Source organism: Nyctibius grandis, chromosome 1, assembly GCF_013368605.1.
Source record: "Nyctibius grandis isolate bNycGra1 chromosome 1, bNycGra1.pri, whole genome shotgun sequence".
NCBI lineage: Eukaryota > Metazoa > Chordata > Aves > Nyctibiiformes > Nyctibiidae > Nyctibius > Nyctibius grandis.
The window spans coordinates 109479368-109498719 of NC_090658.1; the positions used below are offsets into that span (position 1 = coordinate 109479368).

At 45.3% G+C, this 19352-nt stretch overlaps 1 protein-coding gene across 1 annotated transcript in view; it reads right to left on the reverse strand.

Moving 5' to 3' along the window:
- Nucleotides 1–19352, reverse strand: part of DLGAP2 (DLG associated protein 2) — a 427755-nt gene that overhangs the window by 96504 nt on the left and 311899 nt on the right. The window contains exon 4 of the mRNA XM_068396649.1: nucleotides 2386–3455. Coding sequence (XP_068252750.1) covers nucleotides 2386–3387 — 1002 coding nt within the window. The 5' untranslated portion in view covers nucleotides 3388–3455. The remainder of the gene's footprint in view (nucleotides 1–2385; nucleotides 3456–19352) is intronic.

Below are 19352 nucleotides of genomic sequence, written 5' to 3' on the forward strand. Positions count from 1 at the left end.
TTATGACATTGACAGAATTGGGTCCCTTCAATTTTTTTGCTAAACTTGGGCTAGTAAATAAGCCAAGCCACTCAACCTGAAGGATATCTATGCTCTGAATGGCATATTGAGATTCTACAGAATACATATTTTTTTTAATATTTTGTAATGAGAATATTCCTATTGTAGAATTCCTGGTGTTATTGCTTTGGACACAACTGTAGATTCTTTATTGTAGTAACTGAGCACTCAATCTTAACAAATTTCCATTTTAGGATATCTGTGAATAGGGGATGGCTGCTATTGTATTTTTAAAGGGGCTTAAAAACAAAGATCACAGAGAAAGTCTCTGGTGAAGCAAAACTTTAAATTCACATCTCCTAGATTTTAAGCTGGATGAACCTACCAGTGGATGAACCTTCCTAATTACTGGATGAAAATTCCTTTCTGTAGTCATCCCAAATTTACAAAAAGCATGAAACAATGACTGCAAAAAATGTGTTTTCCTCCTCCCTAGGCTTGCCACTGGGCTTGATTTAAAGCTTAGTGATAACCAAGTTAGTTTGTGAACTCAGTGTTTTGCATTCACTTGAAGATGCTGATATAAGTTGGGAGTAAGGAGAAGGCCCATGAAAAGTAAAAACTGGTGCCTTCTGCAAAGAAAAATAAGATGTAAAGAGAAGGGAAGAAGAAACAATGAAACATGATGAGAAGGGAAGCACAAAACCCAGAAGAGATGTAGAGGAACCAGAGCTGTCTGCGTAGAAGAAGGAGTATGTCACGGTAAGGAAAAAGACAGCCATACCTAAACTTCTCTGTAATGTCAGAGCTGTACACGTGGCTTTAGAACACAGACAAAAGTGGAAGTCTCTGCACACAACGTGCTTCCAGTTCTGGCTCATTGAGTTAGATCAAAAACTTCCAGGGAAGTGCAGGCTGTTTTACATACATGAGAACGATACTTGGATATGATAAAATATCACAGCTGTCAGTCTAAACTGGAATCAATTTGCATGGTAATGCTAGAAGGGTTGCAATTTCTTTATTTTCCTTTCTCTGCAACGAGGAACCTTCCCTGTTTCAGTAAGGAAGATTGATCCTGGATGTCTGCATATGCATTTTGAAAAAATATAGCTCTTCACGTATGACTCATTACTATTGGTCCCCTATTGCTCAGAGGGGAGAGAACTACGCACAGAACTACAACGGTTGCTAGTCTGTGTTTGTTGGCTCCTGCAGAGTCCTGGACACAGGAACTGAAAATCCCTGAATACATATATCTGGAGTGGAGATTTAACCATGTTAATGTGAGAATCAGGAAGTTCTGGAGAAAGAGAAGTTCCTTAAAAAGAAATAAAAGAGAAGGTACTCAGAACAATGTGGGCTTTGCAGGCTGTACTTGGTAAAAATACCTAAGGGAATATTTGTATACTACGTTTTTTCCAGTGGCAAAGCTAGCTGAAGAAGTTATCCTCCCAGCTACTCCCTCCTTTCTGCTCTACTCCCACTGCAGTTCTCTGTACACCCTGATGTGCTAATGACACTTGTCATGGGACTGTGCTGGACCTCGGCCATGTAAATGACACAAATGTCTAAAAAAAATATTTTGGAAACTAATTTTTAAACCTGTATCACTTTAACATCTGGATCATCATGCAGCATCCTAAATGGATACACTAGCACGACTTTGGGGTGGCAAACAGCAGCAAGCACCAGGTATAAAAGTTTAAATGCAGGAGAAAGTGGGAGCTTCTTGGTTGCTGCTAAAGAAAACAAGTGTGCAGAACATCACCACAAACAGTCTGAGTACAGGGCTGAAATATTTCTCTCCCTGAGAAACCCCAAGGATAGCTTAAGTATGGTCTCAAGAGGTTCAGTTCATTATGATTTGAGGTGACCCTGTCACAAAAAGGAAGTTTGTGAGTAATCATCGTCACGACAAAGCAATTGAGTACACCAATAAATCTATTCTCCTGTTACTTAGATCAACCTGGAGAAAAGGAATAAAATAACAGAAAACCAGAAATTCATACAGCCTGTTTTCAAAACTACTCATTTACAGATGTATTTGACACACTTTTTGTAGCCCCCAGACTGTTGGGAGCACTGCCCCTTTTTAGTCTGATGTATGGATTTTATCCAGATGTTCAGTGTGAACTCCAAAGATGAAAACACATCCACTGATCTTAAACTAATTTATATCACACCAGTTTTATTTAGTTTTTAATCTGTGCCCTATAAACCAAGACAAAAGCCAGTTTTCTCACTTTCATGGAATATCTGCATTAGGTGAGCCGTACAGATATTAAGAGAGATAAACAGATTACCCTTGTATTTTTTATGATGACATCATCATAAACTGTGATGCTTTTTCCATTACAAATATTTAGAAAATTTTCCTCTTACCTGAAGGTAATGACACGGCCTCAAGGAAGGTTTGATTTCCTGATGAACCAGAGGCTTATCTAAGTTCAGTGAAGATTTGCGATAAGCTTCTTTAGCCTGACTTACTGTAAGTGTGGACCAAGAACTCCTTTTCATATATTTACCATCAGGGGTCATTGCTAGCCCTTCACAAGCTGAACATTTCACGTCATTGTTACTTTTGGAAGTCTTCAATGAGAGATCCCCAAAATGCCCCTGGAGCGCCTCAGGGTAGCAATGGGATATATGATCTGCATGGTGCCTATTTACCACACTAGGGGTTCGGTAAGTGCTGTCGCTGTCCAAATTATCATCAGAGCTCCACCAGCTGCTCATTCCAGATTTATGCTTGCTTTCTGGTTTTCGCTCCTTACTTTTACTCCTTTTGCTATGCTTGGAATGGTGCCCATGATGATGGTCATCCCCTCGACTGTCTCCCTTTGTTCCATTAACGTTGCCCTTGGATGATCCTTCCAGAGAATGAGATTTAGTAAAAAGTTTTTGAACTGAATGAACGAGATGGCGTATTCTTCCCGGGCTCTCGCTGCGCTGTTCCGCAGCTGTTGAGGTCCTCTGGTACTGTAAAGTGTGAAACCCATCCCGATGAAGAGGAAGTTGTTTCTCAAATTGGTCCAAAAGATTTGCAGGAATACGGTTAATCTTAGGGTTACCGTGAGACATGGCGCAGTCGTCTCTTGAGTCGTAATGTGAACTGTAGTGCATTCTGGGGAAAGTGCTACTTGACATGTGATCGCCCATTACCATGGGCATCATCATGCATTCAGAATGAATGGAGCTGCGTGGCGAGCAACGATGGTGGTCCATCGGACAACTCTCCGTGGGGCTGAGAAGATACGATTGCCTTGGCTCCTGCCCATGGTGGATATGGTCGTGGGTGTGTTCACAATCTTCAGGGGACGCTAAGCCACAAGTATGAGCTGAACATAACTGTGGTTGGTTGCGACTACCAGATAATCCTTTCATATTCCTCGCAGCAGGAGAGTATCTTTCTTCATCGAAGTGCTGAGAAGGGGACCATGAGTACTGCTGGTCTGTCAGGAGAACACATAAAACCTACGTTATGTGTCTGATTAAAAGATTAACTTGCAAAAGCCAAGTATATTGTAAAACTAAACATTTTTTCTCTATGAACTTGATGGAAAGTCTCACCATTCATGGAATTTCATTCACCATTTCAAAACTAGTTAAAATTGCTCACTATGAGCAAATTATGGGGTGAATGCAGCCTTCTTCCCGTTTGCAAAATTGTCTGCTGGCAGTTCTAAATTTTATGAAGCTATCCATTACGCAAATTTACTCAAAGAGATTTAATGGATACATTCAAGTATTCAGTTTATTGTTTGATATTTGGAATTCATATGTCAAGCTTTGTGGCTGGTCATTTAAGCTACATGGGTCTCGTTTCTATTTCTATGACTTCTTAGTTGAATATCTTAACCTAAATGTATCCTTTCTCCATGGAGCCATTTTCGTATCACAAAGTGAACTTCATTTTCTTAAATAAATCTGGGCTTCAGGATCCCAAGTTCACTGTTCATGAACATAAATAATAAACAGCAAAGAGAAAAAGAATATGAATACCTGAAATGAAGCTTAAATTTTATATCACTGAACAGTTTATGAATAAGCATTTCATACTGTTTGAACATGTTATCCTTAGTCCAGAAGTATTGCTATTGCCATACATGTAAAACCTTCTCTATTAGGCAGTTTTTCCCTTTTGATGTCCAAATTACAAAAATATTTATTTAGTGACTCTATGTTAATCCTGATAAAACAAATATTTTTAAGTACAAACTACAGGTTTTTATATACTCAATTATTTGTTCTTATGGATCATGTGCTCCAAGTTGTGGTTATTAAACAACCATGATTACTAAATAAGAGTAGCTTGTAAGCAAAGATTTTGATATTCAAGCCTTTGATTTTATTTTTCTCACATGCAATTTCTTGCAGCTGTCAAATGCTACAAACAGAAAATTAAAAAATCCAGAAATGTTTCAATTTGATTTTCACATTCACTTTCCCTCTTCAATTTGAGCTTATTTAAGCAACATTTCAAAAGCAGACAAAGATATAGGATGCAAGACAATCCGTTAGAGGATCAGACGGATGCGTAAGTGTTTATACAACCCACTTAGCAGTCTTTCTGCAAATTTGCTCTAAAGAATCTAAATAATCATAGAATCATAGAATTAGTTTGGTTGGAAAAGACTTTTAAGATCACCAAGTCCTATCATTAACCTAGCCCTGCCAAGTCCACCACTAAACAATGTCCCTAAGCACTACACATACACGTCTTTTAAATACCTCCAGGGATGGTGACTCCACCACTTCCCTGGGCAGCCTGTTCCAATGCTTGATAACCCTTTCCATGAAGAAATATTTCCTAATATCCAATCTAAACCTCCCCTGGTGCAACTTGAGGTTATTTTCCTCTCATCCTATCACTTGTTACATGGGAGAAGTTACTGACACCCACCTTCCTACAACCTCCTTTCAGGTAGTTGCAGAGAGCAATAAGGTCTCCCCTCAGCCTCCTTTTCTCCAGGCTAAACAACCCCAGTTCCCTCAGCTGCTCCTCATAAGACTTGTGCTCCAGACCCTTCACCAGCTTCCTTGCCCTTCTTTGGACTCGCTCCAGCACCTCAATGTCTTTCTTGTAGTGAGGGGCCCAAAACTGAACACAGTATTTGAGGTGTGACCTCACCAGTGCTGAGTACAGAGGGACGATCACTTCCCTGGTGCTGCTGGCCACACTCTTTCTGATACAAGCCAGGATGCTGTTGGCCTTCTTGGCCACCTGGGCACACTGCTGGCTCATATTCAGCCGGCCATCGATCAACACGCCCAGGTCCTTTTCTGCCAGGCAGCTTTCCAGCCACTCTTCCCCAAGCCTGTAGCGGTGCATGGGGATTGTTGTGACCCAAGTGTAGGACCCGACACTTAGCCTTGTTGAACGTCATACAGTTGGCCTTGGCCCATCGATCCAGACTGTTCAGATCCCGCTGCAGAGCCTTCCTACCCTCAAGCAGATCAACACTGCCCCCCAACTTGGTGTCACCTGCAAACACACTGAGGGTGCACTCGATCTCCTCATCCAGACCATTGCTAAAGATATTGAACAGAACTGGCCCCAATACTGAGCCCTGGGGAACACCGCTTGTGACCGGCCACCGACTGGATTTAACTCCATTCACCACAACTCTTTGGGCCCGGCCACACAGACAGTTTTTCACCCAGAGAAGTGTATGCCCATCCAAGCCATGAGTAGCCAGTTTCTCCAGGAGAATGCTGTGGGAAACGGTGTCAAAGGCTTTACTAAAGTCCAGGTAGACAAAATCCACAGCCTTTCCCTCATCCAGTAAGTGGGTCACCTTGTCATAGAAGATCAGGTTAGTCAAGCAGGACCTGCCTTTCATAAATCCATGCTGACTGGGCCTGATCGCCTGGTTGTCCTGTACATGCTGTGTGATGGCACTCAAGATGATCTGCTCCATAACCTTCCCCGGCAGCGAGGTCAGACTAACAGGTCTGTAGTTCCACGGATCCTCCTTTTGGCCCTTCTTGTAGATGGGTATCACATTTGCTAACTTCCAGTCAACTAGGACCTCCTCAGTTAGCCAGGACTGCTGATAAGTGATGGAAAGTGGCTTGGTGAGCACTTCCGCCAGCTCTGTCAGTACCCTTGTGTAGGTCCCATCCGGCCTGATAGGCTTGTGTGTGTCTAAGTGGTGTAGCAGGTTGCTAACCACTTCCTCTTGGGGGCTTCATTCTGCTCCCTGTCTTCCAGCTCAGGGGGCTGGGTACCCAGAGAATGACTCATCTTACTACTAAAGACTGAGGCAAAGAAGGCATTAAGCACCTCAACCTTTTCCTCAGCCTTTGTCACTATGTTTCCCCTGCACCCAATAAAGGATGGAAAGTTTCCTTGGCCCTCCTTTTGTTACTCATGTATTCATAGAAACATTTTTTAATTGCCCTTTACAGCAGTGGTAGATTAAGTTCTAGCTGGGCTTTGGCCCTTCTAATTTTTTCCCTGCATAGCCTCACAACATCTTTGTAGTCCTCCTGAGTTGCCTGCCCCTTCTTCCAAAGGTCATAAACTATCCCTTTTTTCCTGAGTTCTAGCCAAAGCTCTCAGGCTGGTCTTCTTCCCCACCGGCTCGTCTTTCGGCACATGGGGACAGCCTGCTCCTGCGCCTTTAAGATTTCCTTCTTGAAGAGTGTCCAGCCTTCCTGGACTCCTTTGACCTTCAGGACTGCCTCCTAAGGGTCTCTGTCAACCAGGCTCTTAAACAGGCCAAAGTCTGCCCTCTGGAAGTCCAAGGTAGCAGTTCTGCTGATCCCCCTCCTTACTTCTCCAAGAATCGAAAGCTCTACCATTTCATGATTGCTATGCCCAAGACGGCCTCCAACCATCACATCATCAAGTCCTTCCCTGTTTGCAAACAACAGTGGGGCGCCTGACTTTGCACAGGTGCCTGACACAAGGAAGTTGAAGGCCTCCACCAGAATGGAAGCCAGGGAATATGTACTTGCTACGTATAACAACATGACTGGACATTGGAGACCAGCCTGTAGAGATAACATGGTAGCCAACAGCACTTTGAGCTGTTTCAAAGCATATGACAAAACTCTCGTAAATCATATTCCCACTGCTGGTGAAAACTCAAAGGCTGGATATGGTCATGAAGCAGATCAATACCCATATCTCTTTAATTTTATTCGACTAATAAGTGTTATGTCATGACACCTTCAGTACAGAAGGCAATTTGTTGCAAGTCTTTAGCATGAGCAGTCTCATAACCCAAATGTGCGAAATTTCCTATAGTGGAAGATGCTTTAGAGAGTTTTATTACATTCTAATTTCAACAGAGCTCCACATAATGGTTTAAAACCAGTGTAGCATTAAACTAATAAACAATAAAGTATTCTTCATCCTAGGCACTATCTTGCCACACTAAAGTCAAAGATGGATTTAAGGGTCCAAATGTCACCTCCAGACTTTATCACAGTGTGAAACCGATGTGTGTGTGTGTGTTTACCCTTTTTCGCTTCTATTTTGTTTTTATACCAGTTTCTTTTACTGAATTCTTGGCTATTTTCACATTAAAATAAAAACTTATTACTGTTGATTACTCAGTCTGTTGTACTATTTAGGTTATAATACCCTGCATAAATGTAGTTACAAAAAGGAATATAACTGTTTCTCTGAAATAACATAATTTTGATTATCCAATTAAAAGTACAGCTATATATTGACAAGGTAGTAAATTATAACAGTGCATTCGGATTCAGCCATGTAAGTAGCACTGTAATTAATGGTACTTAACCCAGTATATTACCAAACATTATCAGGGGAATAATAATGGTCCATGTGTTGAACTTAGTCTATGCTTTCCATAAAGCGTTTCCAAAGCACCTGACAGAGATTACTGCATTAGTTCTTAGAATCCCATGAGATGTGGAAGGTACTGTTCTCCTTTTACAGAAAAGGAAACTGGAATACAAGCAACATTTTCCAAAGTGCTTGTGGATTTGCTGATTTTCATTTTCACAGTGATATGAGCCCGAGGGAGGTGGAAGGAGCTTTCTCCGTCAAACTGACAGCATGATGAGAGTCAACCCCAAGCCTTTTCGTCACTATCTTGCACATCTATGAATGAAGGTAACTCTTGCACTAAGTCTCTGAATCGCCAATGAATTTACAAAAAAAAAAAAGGAAGGGCAAGGCAGAGATCCAGAACAAGAGAAAGAGTTAGCGAGGAATAAGAAACTAATTTAAATGAGTTCCCTAGTTTAGGAACTGCTAGTCCCCGGTGATTTCTTTAGGCCTCACACAGCATCAAACATAGCCCAGAAGGCTTCAAACATTTTCATCCTGTTATGTCCCTAGGAATACAAGACAGCATGATTTGATTGCACTGTAATGGATAATCTAACAGCTTTTCCATCCCTCATGACTCCCTATGATTCTAGCTCAGTGCCACTACAGAAAAGTAGAATTTTCTGTGCGTTGCTTTCACAGCATTATAGCATTTTATGTGCCTCATGAAATTTCTGATTTTTTTTGGTTTGAAACACAGTAGTTAGAAACTGCTACAGGCATTTAATAAGCATAATCAAAATAATTAAAAACTGAACTAAGAAGGGGGCATTTTCCAAAAGTAATATTCCCCTCTTAAATCTGACATAGAGAGTAACTGATACTAGATAAAGTCCCAGATTACTTACATGTGCATCACCTAAATTAATCACTCCAATTAGGTTTGGGCTCTGCTCGGACATCCAACCTGTTCTATGTCCTAGGCACCATTACTTCTTCTTACAAACCCCCTGAAAATCTTCAAAATTTTGCATTATAATACAGAAATTTATCAATTTGTATTACTCAGTCAACTTTGATCAGGAGCCCTGTTTCAGGGCTCGAAGAAACAGTTGAGCTATGGCTGAAAGAATTACTGTATGGTACCAGACCAGGGTAATTGACCATGTGCTAGCTCTTAGGCTGCCAGAAACGCAAAGAAAAATATGCTAGCTTAAAGTTCAATTAAGCTAACATGCTTTTCTAGCATTTGCAAAGGGTTGAAAGTGTGTCTATGGTCAATGTCCACAGCTTGGCTGATTCAAAAAATTCATAAAGCTCAAGTATTAATATTTTTTTCTCAATCCTGTAAAAAAAATTTAAGATTTTGGTATAACAAAACAATGCCAGATTTATCAAGCAGATTGGACTGGAATTTTAGTCTGTCTTGAAGATAATGATACCTAGAATAAAAGATAAGCTTTTTTTTTTTTTATAGCAGCTCCTAAGTTTTCTTAGGGTAATCACTCTAAAAATATAGAAGTAATTGAGGATACTGATGTCTAGTCCCTTAAAGAAAGTCACAGAATCACAGAATGTTAGGGATTGGAAGGGACCTCGAAAGATCATCTAGTCCAATCCCCCTGCCGGAGCAGGATTGCCTAGATCATATCACACAGGAGCGCATCCAGGCAGGTTTTGAGTGTCTCCAGAGAAGGAGATTCCACAATCTCTCTGGGCAGCCTGTTCCAGTGTTCGGTTACCCTCACTGTAAAGAAGTTTTTCCTCATATTTATGTGGAACCTCCTGTGTTCCAGCTTGCACCCATTGCCCCTTGTCCTGTCAAGGGATGTCACTGAGAAGAGCCTGGCTCCATCCTCATGACACTTGCCCTTTACATATTTATAAACATTAATGAGGTCACCCCTCAGTCTCCTCTTCTCTAAGCTAAAGAGACCCAGCTCCCTCAGCCTCTCCTCATAAGGGAGATGTTCCACTCCCTTAATCATCTTCGTGGCTCTGTGCTGGACTCTCTCTAGCAGTTCCCTGTCCTTCTTGAACTGAGGGGCCCAGAACTGGACACAATACTCCAGATGCGGCCTCACCAGGGCAGAGTAGAGGGGGAGGAGAACCTCTCTTAACCTGCTAACCACACCCCTTCTAATACACCCCAGGATGCCATTGGCCTTCTTGGCCACAAGGGCACACTGCTGGCTCATGGTCATCCTGTTGTCCACTAGGACCCCCAGGTCCCTTTCCCCTACGCTGCTCTCCAACAGCTCTGCCCCCAACTTGTACTTACAACTTATACATGGGGTTGTTCTTGCCCAGATGCAGGACTCTACACTTGCCCTTGTTATATTTCATTAAATTTCTCCCCGCCCAACTCTCCAGCCTGTCCAGGTCTCTCTGAATGGCTGCGCAGCCTTCCGGCATCTCAGCCACTCCTCCCAGTTTTGTGTCATCAGCGAACTTGCTGACAGCGCACTCTAATCCCTCATCCAAGTCATTAATGAATATATTGAATAGAACTGGTCCCAGTACCGACCCTTGAGGGACTCCGCTAGACACAGACCTCCAACTGGACTCTGTCCCATTGACCACCACTCTCTGGCTTCTTTCCTTCAGCCAGTTCACAATCCACCTCACTACCCGATCATCCAGACCACACTTCCCCAGTTTAGCTGCGAGGATGCTGTGGGAGACCGTGTCAAACGCTTTACTGAAATCGAGATAGACCACATCCACTGCTTTACCATCATCTATCCACCGGATTATGTCCTCATAAAAGGCTATCAAGTTGGTTGAGCATGACTTCCCCTTGGTGAAGCCATGTTGACTGCCCCTAATGATCCCCCTATCCTTGATGTGCCTAGAGACAGCACCAAGGACAAGTTGTTCCATCACCTTTCCGGGGATGGAGGTGAGGCTGAGCGGTCTATAGTTACCCGGGTCCTCCTTCTTGCCCTTTTTGAAGACTGGAGTGACATTGGCTTTCCTCCAGTCCTCAGGCACCTCTCCCGTTGCCCACGACTTAGTAAAGATGATGGAGAGTGGCCTAGCAATGACTTCCGCCAGCTCCCTCAGCACCCGCGGGTGCATCCCATCAGGGCCCATGGATTTATGGACGTCCAGGTTGCTTAATTAGTCCCTGACCCAGCCCTCATCAACCAAGACAGACTCCTCCTCTATCCTGACTTCCTCTGGGGCCTCAGGGGTCCGGGGCTCCTCAGGACAGCCTCCAGCAGTATAGACAGAGGCAAAGAAGGCATTCAGTAACTCTGCCTTCTTTTTATCCTCTGTCTCCAGGGCCCCCACCTCATTCATCAGTGGGCCTACATTGCCTCTACCGTTGGTTTTACCTGCAATGTATTTGAAGAAGCTCTTTCTGTTGTCCTTGACCTCTCTTGCAAGGTTTAATTCCAAGGAGGCCTTAGCTTGGAAAGCTTTCTTGGTAGCAAGAAAGTGCCACCATCAGACCCCAAGAACCGAAGGGAGACAGAAGAACAAATAAATGTAACCCAAAGCAGATGGAGGGATAAGAACAGAGAAAAAATATATTATATGTGAGCACAGGAATGGCTTCTTTTTAGGTTTCATCAGAGCAAAATGGAATCTTTCCATTGATTTCAATGTAGTCAGATAATACATAAAGACTGGGGGGGGGACCTAGACAAAGACATCGGCTGTTATGTCAGAGAGGATCCAGTAATTCCAAAATCCTGAAAAATCCCTTAAAGCTTTTCTTTTCAGAGACTACTGCACAGATATAAGTCAACCTTTAACCATGACAGATGGAAGAATTTCTGCATCCCTTCCTGTCTGTTTCAACTCTTTCGCTGTTATGCCATGTCCTTTCCTGCTTTTTTTCCCCTGTTTTTTCTTCTGGACTTTCTGATGCTAAAAGAGTTGCTGTCTTACTCCAAGCAGATGCTAGTTTGCCCGTCTTCAGGGATTGGTCATAATTTTTAGAGCATTCAAGATTCTTCCTTGTGCCAGTCAGTATGAAGGGAAGACAGATAGATTCAAGGACCAAGAATATTGTTTGAAATAATGAATTAGAATTAATGTTAATGTTCTAGGTCAAAAGGGCTAAAAATATCTAAGCAATGGAGAATAAGTGCTGCGCGTCTCTAGAGTTCCTGGAACACGGCTCTTTCTTTGCTAAAGAGAATCAATGTAAAAACACTGGAAACCTCTCTGACATTCACAAGAAGTGCATGTCTCCACAAATCTTTTTGTACAAATCTTTTTGTGTGCTACGTATTGAATGCAAGCTTTCAGAGCATAATAATGATTCCTGGAACCACTAAATGGTGCCTGATTTTTGCTTTTATTTATTTATTTATTGCAAAGCACTTATTTTTCTATTGAGAAATTAATTTAAATTGCTTGAACCTCATAAGCCCCTTGGTAAACTGCTCACCCATCTGAAACGTTTGTGCTGTTTTCATTGGAGAAGAAACAGCTCTTTTGCATAGTGCAGTAAAATGCATTGCTGAAAAGAGACACCTCATCTAGCTTTCAAAAAGATGTGGTATAGAAAATCAGACTGCTGCATTGTGCTGTTTCCCTCAGTTCAATTAGGGCTGCAATGTATTATGAAAAAAACATATGCACTCTAACCTATAACTAATAGAAATATTAAATAGTGTAAAAATAAGTATATTAATCAAAAAAGTACATATCAAACATTAAAAAGTATAAATAAAATGTTTTATCTGGAGATTTGACTGCCCAAGGTCTGCAGTAAGTAGCATTAGATGAGCGCTGTTTCCTCATTAACTTGTTATAGTATTTTTCTCTGTTTTATTCTAACCTAGAAAATTAGTATTTCCAGGGATTGAGAAGAGTGACTAACCTTCCAGAAATTCTGGAAATGCCTTAAGCTGCTATTCTGGTCTGAGGAGATTTCCAGCCTATTTATGTAGCACAACAGCTTGTATGAAATTTACATAAAATTGCAAAGTTTGTGTGACTACCTGACTTTAACCTCCAGCGTTAGAAGATGACTTGTATTTTCCATTACACTGAGTCAATGAATTTGCACTGCATGCAGTGCATTCACCTATCTGTGAATTCCTATCCAACATCTCAGGCTGCTTACTTGAAATATTGAACTTTGAGGGGTAGCATCCCCTCAAAAATAAGGAATATCGGCGCTCTCGGGACTATCGCAAGACGGTACTTTATGCACCCAGTCTCCCTGTGCAGTCAAAGGAGAGAAGTAGGCAGTTCTGAGGATCTAAAGCCAAACACCAAAATGCCCAAGGCTGTCAAGCAAACACTAGCCATGGGCTGCACGTGGATTGCTAACTTGTTCTGACATTTAAGCCTGAAAAAAAAAAAAAGCCTGCCAGTCGGCAACAGCGGCAGCGGTGGCAGCGACTGAGGTCAGTGCGGGGAGAGATCGGGCTGTAGCGGGCGAGCGGTTTCCGTGCGGTTTCCGTGCTCCGGGCCCCCCCGAGCAGCAGCCCGAGACCCGCCTGGACCCGGAAGTTCCCGGCAACGAATCAGGAGAGGAGGGGGCGTAGCACCACCCCCTGTGATGGGGTGATAAAGAGCCTCTGGGAGGACAGGGACTAGTCCCTGCCCAGAGGGGAGAGGGGGAGTCAGCAGTGACTGGGGGAGTCAGCAGTGACTGGGTGTGTCCGGGGGAGGGGGAGGACACAGCCCCAGGGGCGTGGCAGTTTGCGCAGCAGTTCTCGCAGGCAGGGTGGCGAGCAGGGTAGGCGGGCAGGCAGGTATGGTTTCCACTCGGCGGGGCCCTAAGTCCCTTGCGGGTGCCAGAAAAGACATGGCAACCCAAACGGACCTGCCGCGGAAGCATGCGGAGGTGCAGGTGGCAGGCTGCAGGGAGTGCCAGAGCCTGGCCCTGGCACTCGAGGGTAACGGAGACCTCACCTGTGTGAGGTGCGAACAGGTCGACGACCTGATCTCCTTGGTGGCCCAGCTCAAGGAGGAGGTGGAAAGGTTAAGGAGTACAAGAGCATCCAAGGAAGAGGACGGCGGGCAGTGCTGTTCCCTGCCTGTCCTGGGGAAAACGGACGGGCCTAATGCTCCCCGGGTAGTGGAGGATCCTCTTCCTCCTCCACAAGGAGCAGGAGGAGACCTAGGGGATGGGGGGGAATGGAGGCAGGTCCATGCTCGGGGTGGCAGGCGAATCCCATCCCGACCTTCCTCCCCTCCCCACGTCCCCCTGCAGAACAGGTATGAGGCGCTGGAGCCTGAGCGTCTTCCTGAGTGTCGGGAAGACACGAATCTAGGTGAAAGACCCTCTACAGGACTACGTGAGCAGAAGCAACCGAGTAAGAGGGTTGCAACCAGCTCCAAAAAGGAGAAAAGAAAAGTAATTGTTATAGGCAACTCCCTGCTAAGGGGAACGGAGGGCCCCATATGCAGGCCACACCCGACTCACAGGGAAGTCTGCTGCCTCCCTGGGGCTCGGGTAAGGGATGTTGCCAGGAGGATTCCTCAACTGGTGAGGCCCTCTGACTACTACCCACTATTAGTATTCCAGGTGGGTAGGGATGAGATTGAAGAGAGAAGTCCCAGGGCAATCAAAAGGGACGTCAGGGCCCTGGGGCGTTTGGTAAAGGGGGTAGGTGCGCAGGTGATATTCTCCTCAATTCCTTCGGTGTTAGGTGAAAATAGGGAAAAGACTATGAAAGTACAACAGATTAATATGTGGCTAAGAGACTGGTGCCATAGGTGGGATTTTCGGTTTGTTGACCACGGGGCGGCTTTCATGGCACTGGGCCTGCTTATGCCGAATGGGGAACAGCTGAGTCAGAAGGGGAAAAGGGTTATGGCCCAGAAGATGGCAGGGCTGATCAAGAGGTCTTTAAACTAGGTTCGATGGGGGAGGGGGATAAGACCAGGGCAGCCACAAATGAACCTAGGGGTGACAGGCCTGCATCGGGGGCAAGGCCGCTAGCCCAGCTGAAGTGTGTTTATACCAATGCACGCAGTATGGGCAACAAACAGGAAGAGCTAGAGGCCACTGTACAGCAGGAAGGTTATGATGTGGTTGCCATCACAGAAACGTGGTGGGATGACTCTCATGACTGGAGTGCAGCTATGGATGGCTATAAGCTCTTTAAGAGGGACAGGCGAAGCAGGAGAGGCGGTGGGGTAGCGCTATATGTTAGGGAGTGCTTGGACTGTGTTGAAATTGAGGAAGATGGTGAGGATGACAAGGTTGAATGTTTATGGGTGAAGATCAGGGGGAAGGTCAGCAGGGCGGACATTACGGTGGGAGTCTGTTATAGACCACCCAACCAGGATGAGCAGGCGGATGAGGCGTTTTACAAGTGGCTGTCAGAAGCCGCCCGGTCGCCGGCCCTTGTACTCGTGGGCAACTTCAACTTGCCGGATGTCTGCTGGAAATACAACATGGCAGAGAGGAAGCAATCTAGGAGGTTCCTAGAATGTGTGGAGGACAACTTCCTCATGCAAGTGGTAAATGAGCCCACCAGAGGAGGGGCCCTGCTTGACCTGTTGTTTGTGAACAGAGAAGGACTAGTGGGAGATGTGAGGGTCGGTGGCCGTCTTGGGAGTAGCGACCATGAGATGTTAGAGTTTTCGATAGTGGGGGAAGTAAGGAGGGGCAAGAGCAGAACTTCTGCCTTAGATTTCCGGCGGGCTGACTTTAGCCTGTTTAAGAGGCTGGTGGACAGAGTCCCTTGGGAATCGGTCCTGGAGGGCAAAGGAGTCCAGGAAGGTTGGACATGCTTCAAAAGGGAATTGTTAAATATTCAGGAGCAGGCTGTCCCAGTCTGTAGTAAGGCAAGCCATCGGGGAAAAAGACCGGCCTGGTTAAACAGGGAACTTAGACTAGAACTTAAGGAAAAAAAGAGAGCCTACTTGCTCTGGAAGAAGGGTCGGGTAACTTGGGAGGTCTATAGGGACGTGGCCAGGTCGTGTAGGGAGAAGATTAGAAGGGCCAAAGCTCAATTAGAGCTTGATTTGGCTGCTACAGTCAAAGATAACAAAAAAAGCTTTTACAAATACATCAACAGCAAAAGGAGGGTCAAGGAGAGCCTCCACCACTTGCTGAATGAGGAGGGTAGTGTAGTGTCAGGGGATGAGGAAAAGGCAGAGGTGCTCAATGCCTTCTTTGCCTCGGTCTTTAATGTCAAGACCGGTTGTCCTCAGGAGACTCGGCCCCCAGAGCCTGAAGTTAGGGACAGGGGGCTGTGTGAACCTCCCATGATCCAGGAGGAGACGGTTAGTGACCTGCTGTGCCAGTTGGACACCCTCAAGGCTATGGGCCCGGATGGGATTCACCCCAGAGTAATGAAGGAACTGCCAAATGAACTTGCCAAACCACTCTCGATTATCTACCGGCAGTCCTGGTTAACTGGAGAAGTTCCAGCTGACTGGAAATTAGCAAATGTAACACCCACCTACAAGAAGGGTCAGAAGGACGATCCAGGGAACTATAGGCCTGTCAGCCTGACCTCGGTGCCAGGCAAGGTGATGGAACAGATCATCCTGAGTGCCATTACACGGCACATGCAGGACTATCGGGGTATCGGGGCCAGCCAACATGGATTCATGAAAGGCAGGTCCTGCTCGACCAACCTGGTCTCCTTCTATGACCAAGTGACCCGCTTAGTAGATGAGGTCAGGGTGTGGATGTAGTCTATCTAGACTTCAGTAAGGCATTCGCCACTGTCTCCCACAGCATCCTCCTAGACAAACTGGCTGCCCGGGGCTTGGATGGGTGGACTCTTAAATGGGTTAAAAACTGGCTGGATGGCCGAGCCCAGAGAGTGGTGATGAATGGGGCAAAGTCCAGCTGGCGGCCGGTCACTAGCGGTGTTCCCCAGGGCTCAGTTCTGGGGCCGGTGCTGTTCAATATCTTTATAGATGATCTAGACGTAGGGATTGAGCGCACCTTCAGTAAATTTGCAGATGACACCAAGCTGGGTGGGAGTGTCGATCTGCTGGAGGGTAGGAAGGCCCTACAGAGGGATTTGGACAGGTTAGATAGATGGGCCGAGACCAACGGCATGAGGTTCAACAAGAACAAGTGCCGGGTCTTACACTTGGGCCACAACAACCCCATGCAGCTCTACAGGCTGGGGGAAGAGTGGTTAGAAAGCAGCCCGGTGGAAAGAGACCTGGGGGTGCTGATCGACAGCCGGCTAAACATGAGCCAGCAGTGTGCCCAGGTGGCCAAGAAGGCCAATGGCATCCTGGCCTCTATTAGGAATAGTGTAGCCAGCCAGTCTAGGGAAATGATCGTCCCTCTGTACTCGGCACTGGTGAGGCCGCACCTTGAGTACTGTGTTCAGTTCTGGGCCCCGCACTTCAAGAAAGATGTTGAGGTGGTGGAGCGAGTCCAGACGAGGGCGACCAAGCTGGTGAAGGGTCTGGAGGGTCTGACCTACGAGGAACAGCTGAGGGAGCTGGGGTTGTTTAGCCTGGAGAAGAGGAGGCTCAGAGGTGACCTTATTGCAGTCTAGAACTACCTGAAGGGAGGCTGTAGTGAAGTGGGAGTTGGCCTCTTCTCCCGGGCAACTAGCGATAGGACAAGAGGGCACAGCCTCAAGCTTCGCCAGGGGAGGTTCAGGTTGGACATCAGGAAGAATTTCTTTTCAGAAAGGGTTATTAGACATTGGAATGGGCTGCCCAGGGAGGTGGTGGAGTCACCATCTCTGGATGTGTTTCAGAAAAGACTGGACATGGCACTTAGTGCCATGGTCTAGTTGACAGGGTGGTGTAAGGGCAACGGTTGGACTCGATGATCCCTGAGGTCTCTTCCAACCTGGTTGATTCTGTGATTCTGTGAAATGAAATACCTCTTTAGTCAGGATCCTGAGTGGCCCTTGTGGCAGGCACGCACGGCTGTGTTTATACCAGTAGACTAAACAGAGCAGGAGGACGTGATCAGTCCATACAGTTAAACTGTTGCCATCATAGTTTCATACTATGTAAATAGGACTCTTCCAACCAATATATAGATATGATTTCAAGAATAACATGGGCCAAAGATTGCTACAAATATGCCACCTGGATGTAGTTTTATTTTAGAGCATGAGAAACTGGCATGATTCATCTTAGCCTGAAGTACCTATCTAAAAAATGTCAGATGAATACCACCCTTTGTGTACTTATATATCTCTGCTGAATACAGCAAAAGCTGTGGATCACAAGTTCCGATGCAGTAAACCACATCATAAATATATAAATTTAGGTGATCTGAGGCACATGTCTAATGCTAAAACACAGAAAACGATTTGACAGCCCAAGCTAATTCAGTGGAACCACATGACGAATAACGACCAAGGGTAAGGTGGTTTTTATAACTCCTGTGTTAGATAAAAATGGACATGCAAATTCTGTTCCTAAAACAGCATCAGTGACCAGAACATGCCAATTTGGCGCAAAGTAGGAAAACCCAAAGGGAGAAGTAAGGAGCACTTGGAGTGCTGCCATTTATTCAGCACAGTCACAGTTTTGAGCACTGACGCAGATGTCTGCAGGTGGAACAAATATTTGATGGCACCCAATCATATTGTTCAGCACAACAATTCTCTGACTTCAGCTCCATCCCTCTTTCAAATAGAGATTAGTAGACTGGCAATCCAACATCCCAAGGGATTTATTTCTGAGATAAATAAGCATGATCAGAGCAAAGGGTATATAGTAAAAGGAGTGCAGAATAACTGTTGATGAGCGAGAATGGGATCTTTGAGGTGGCGGGGCGGGAGGTGGCGGAACTGAGTTTCAGGGGACACATAGTACAATGTACCGGGAGGAAGAAAAGCACAGAGAACAGTGATCACTGGGGAAAGCTGTGACCAGGGACATGTTAAAGCAGGGTTACAACACCCACTGCCTGGCAAAGAGAACAGAGCATGCCATAGGTGAAAAAGGAGAAACGGGGAAACAGTATTTGAGGAATGATGACATCCCACATCTTATGGGTGGAAGAATGGGCAGTTGGACTGTACGGGGAGGATAAGAGGCACTACACTGTGCCCACGCCGTGACAAAGGACAGGACAGAAATCCATGAGAGGCAATATGGGATTTGCAAGAAGCTTCAGGGTTTGGAGTGGAGGAATGCAGGGAGTCCTCAGGATGGTGCAAAATTAATTTCCATTGGCTTGGAGTGTATGATTTCCTAGTATTTCCTAGTCTGGAGGGTCTGACCTATGAGGAACGGCTGAGGGAGCTGGGGTTGTTTAGCCTGGAGAAGAGGAGGCTCCGAGGTGACCTTATTGCAGTCTACAACTACCTGAAGGGAGGTTGTAGTGAAGTGGGAGTTGGCCTCTTCTCCCGGGCAACTAGCGATAGGACAAGAGGGCACAGCCTCAAGCTTCGCCAGGGGAGGTTCAGGTTGGACATTAGGAAGAATTTCTTTTCAGAAAGGGTTATTAGACATTGGAATGGGCTGCCCAGGGAGGTGGTGGAGTCACCATCTCTGGATGTGTTTCAGAAAAGACTGGACATGGCACTTAGTGCCATGGTCTAGTTGACAGGGTGGTGTAAGGGCAATGGTTGGACTCCATGATCCCAGAGGTCTCTTCCAACCTGATTGATTCTATGATTCTGTGATTCTGTATTAATTGGTATGTAGGACACAAACCTTCACAGTGCTTTTAAAG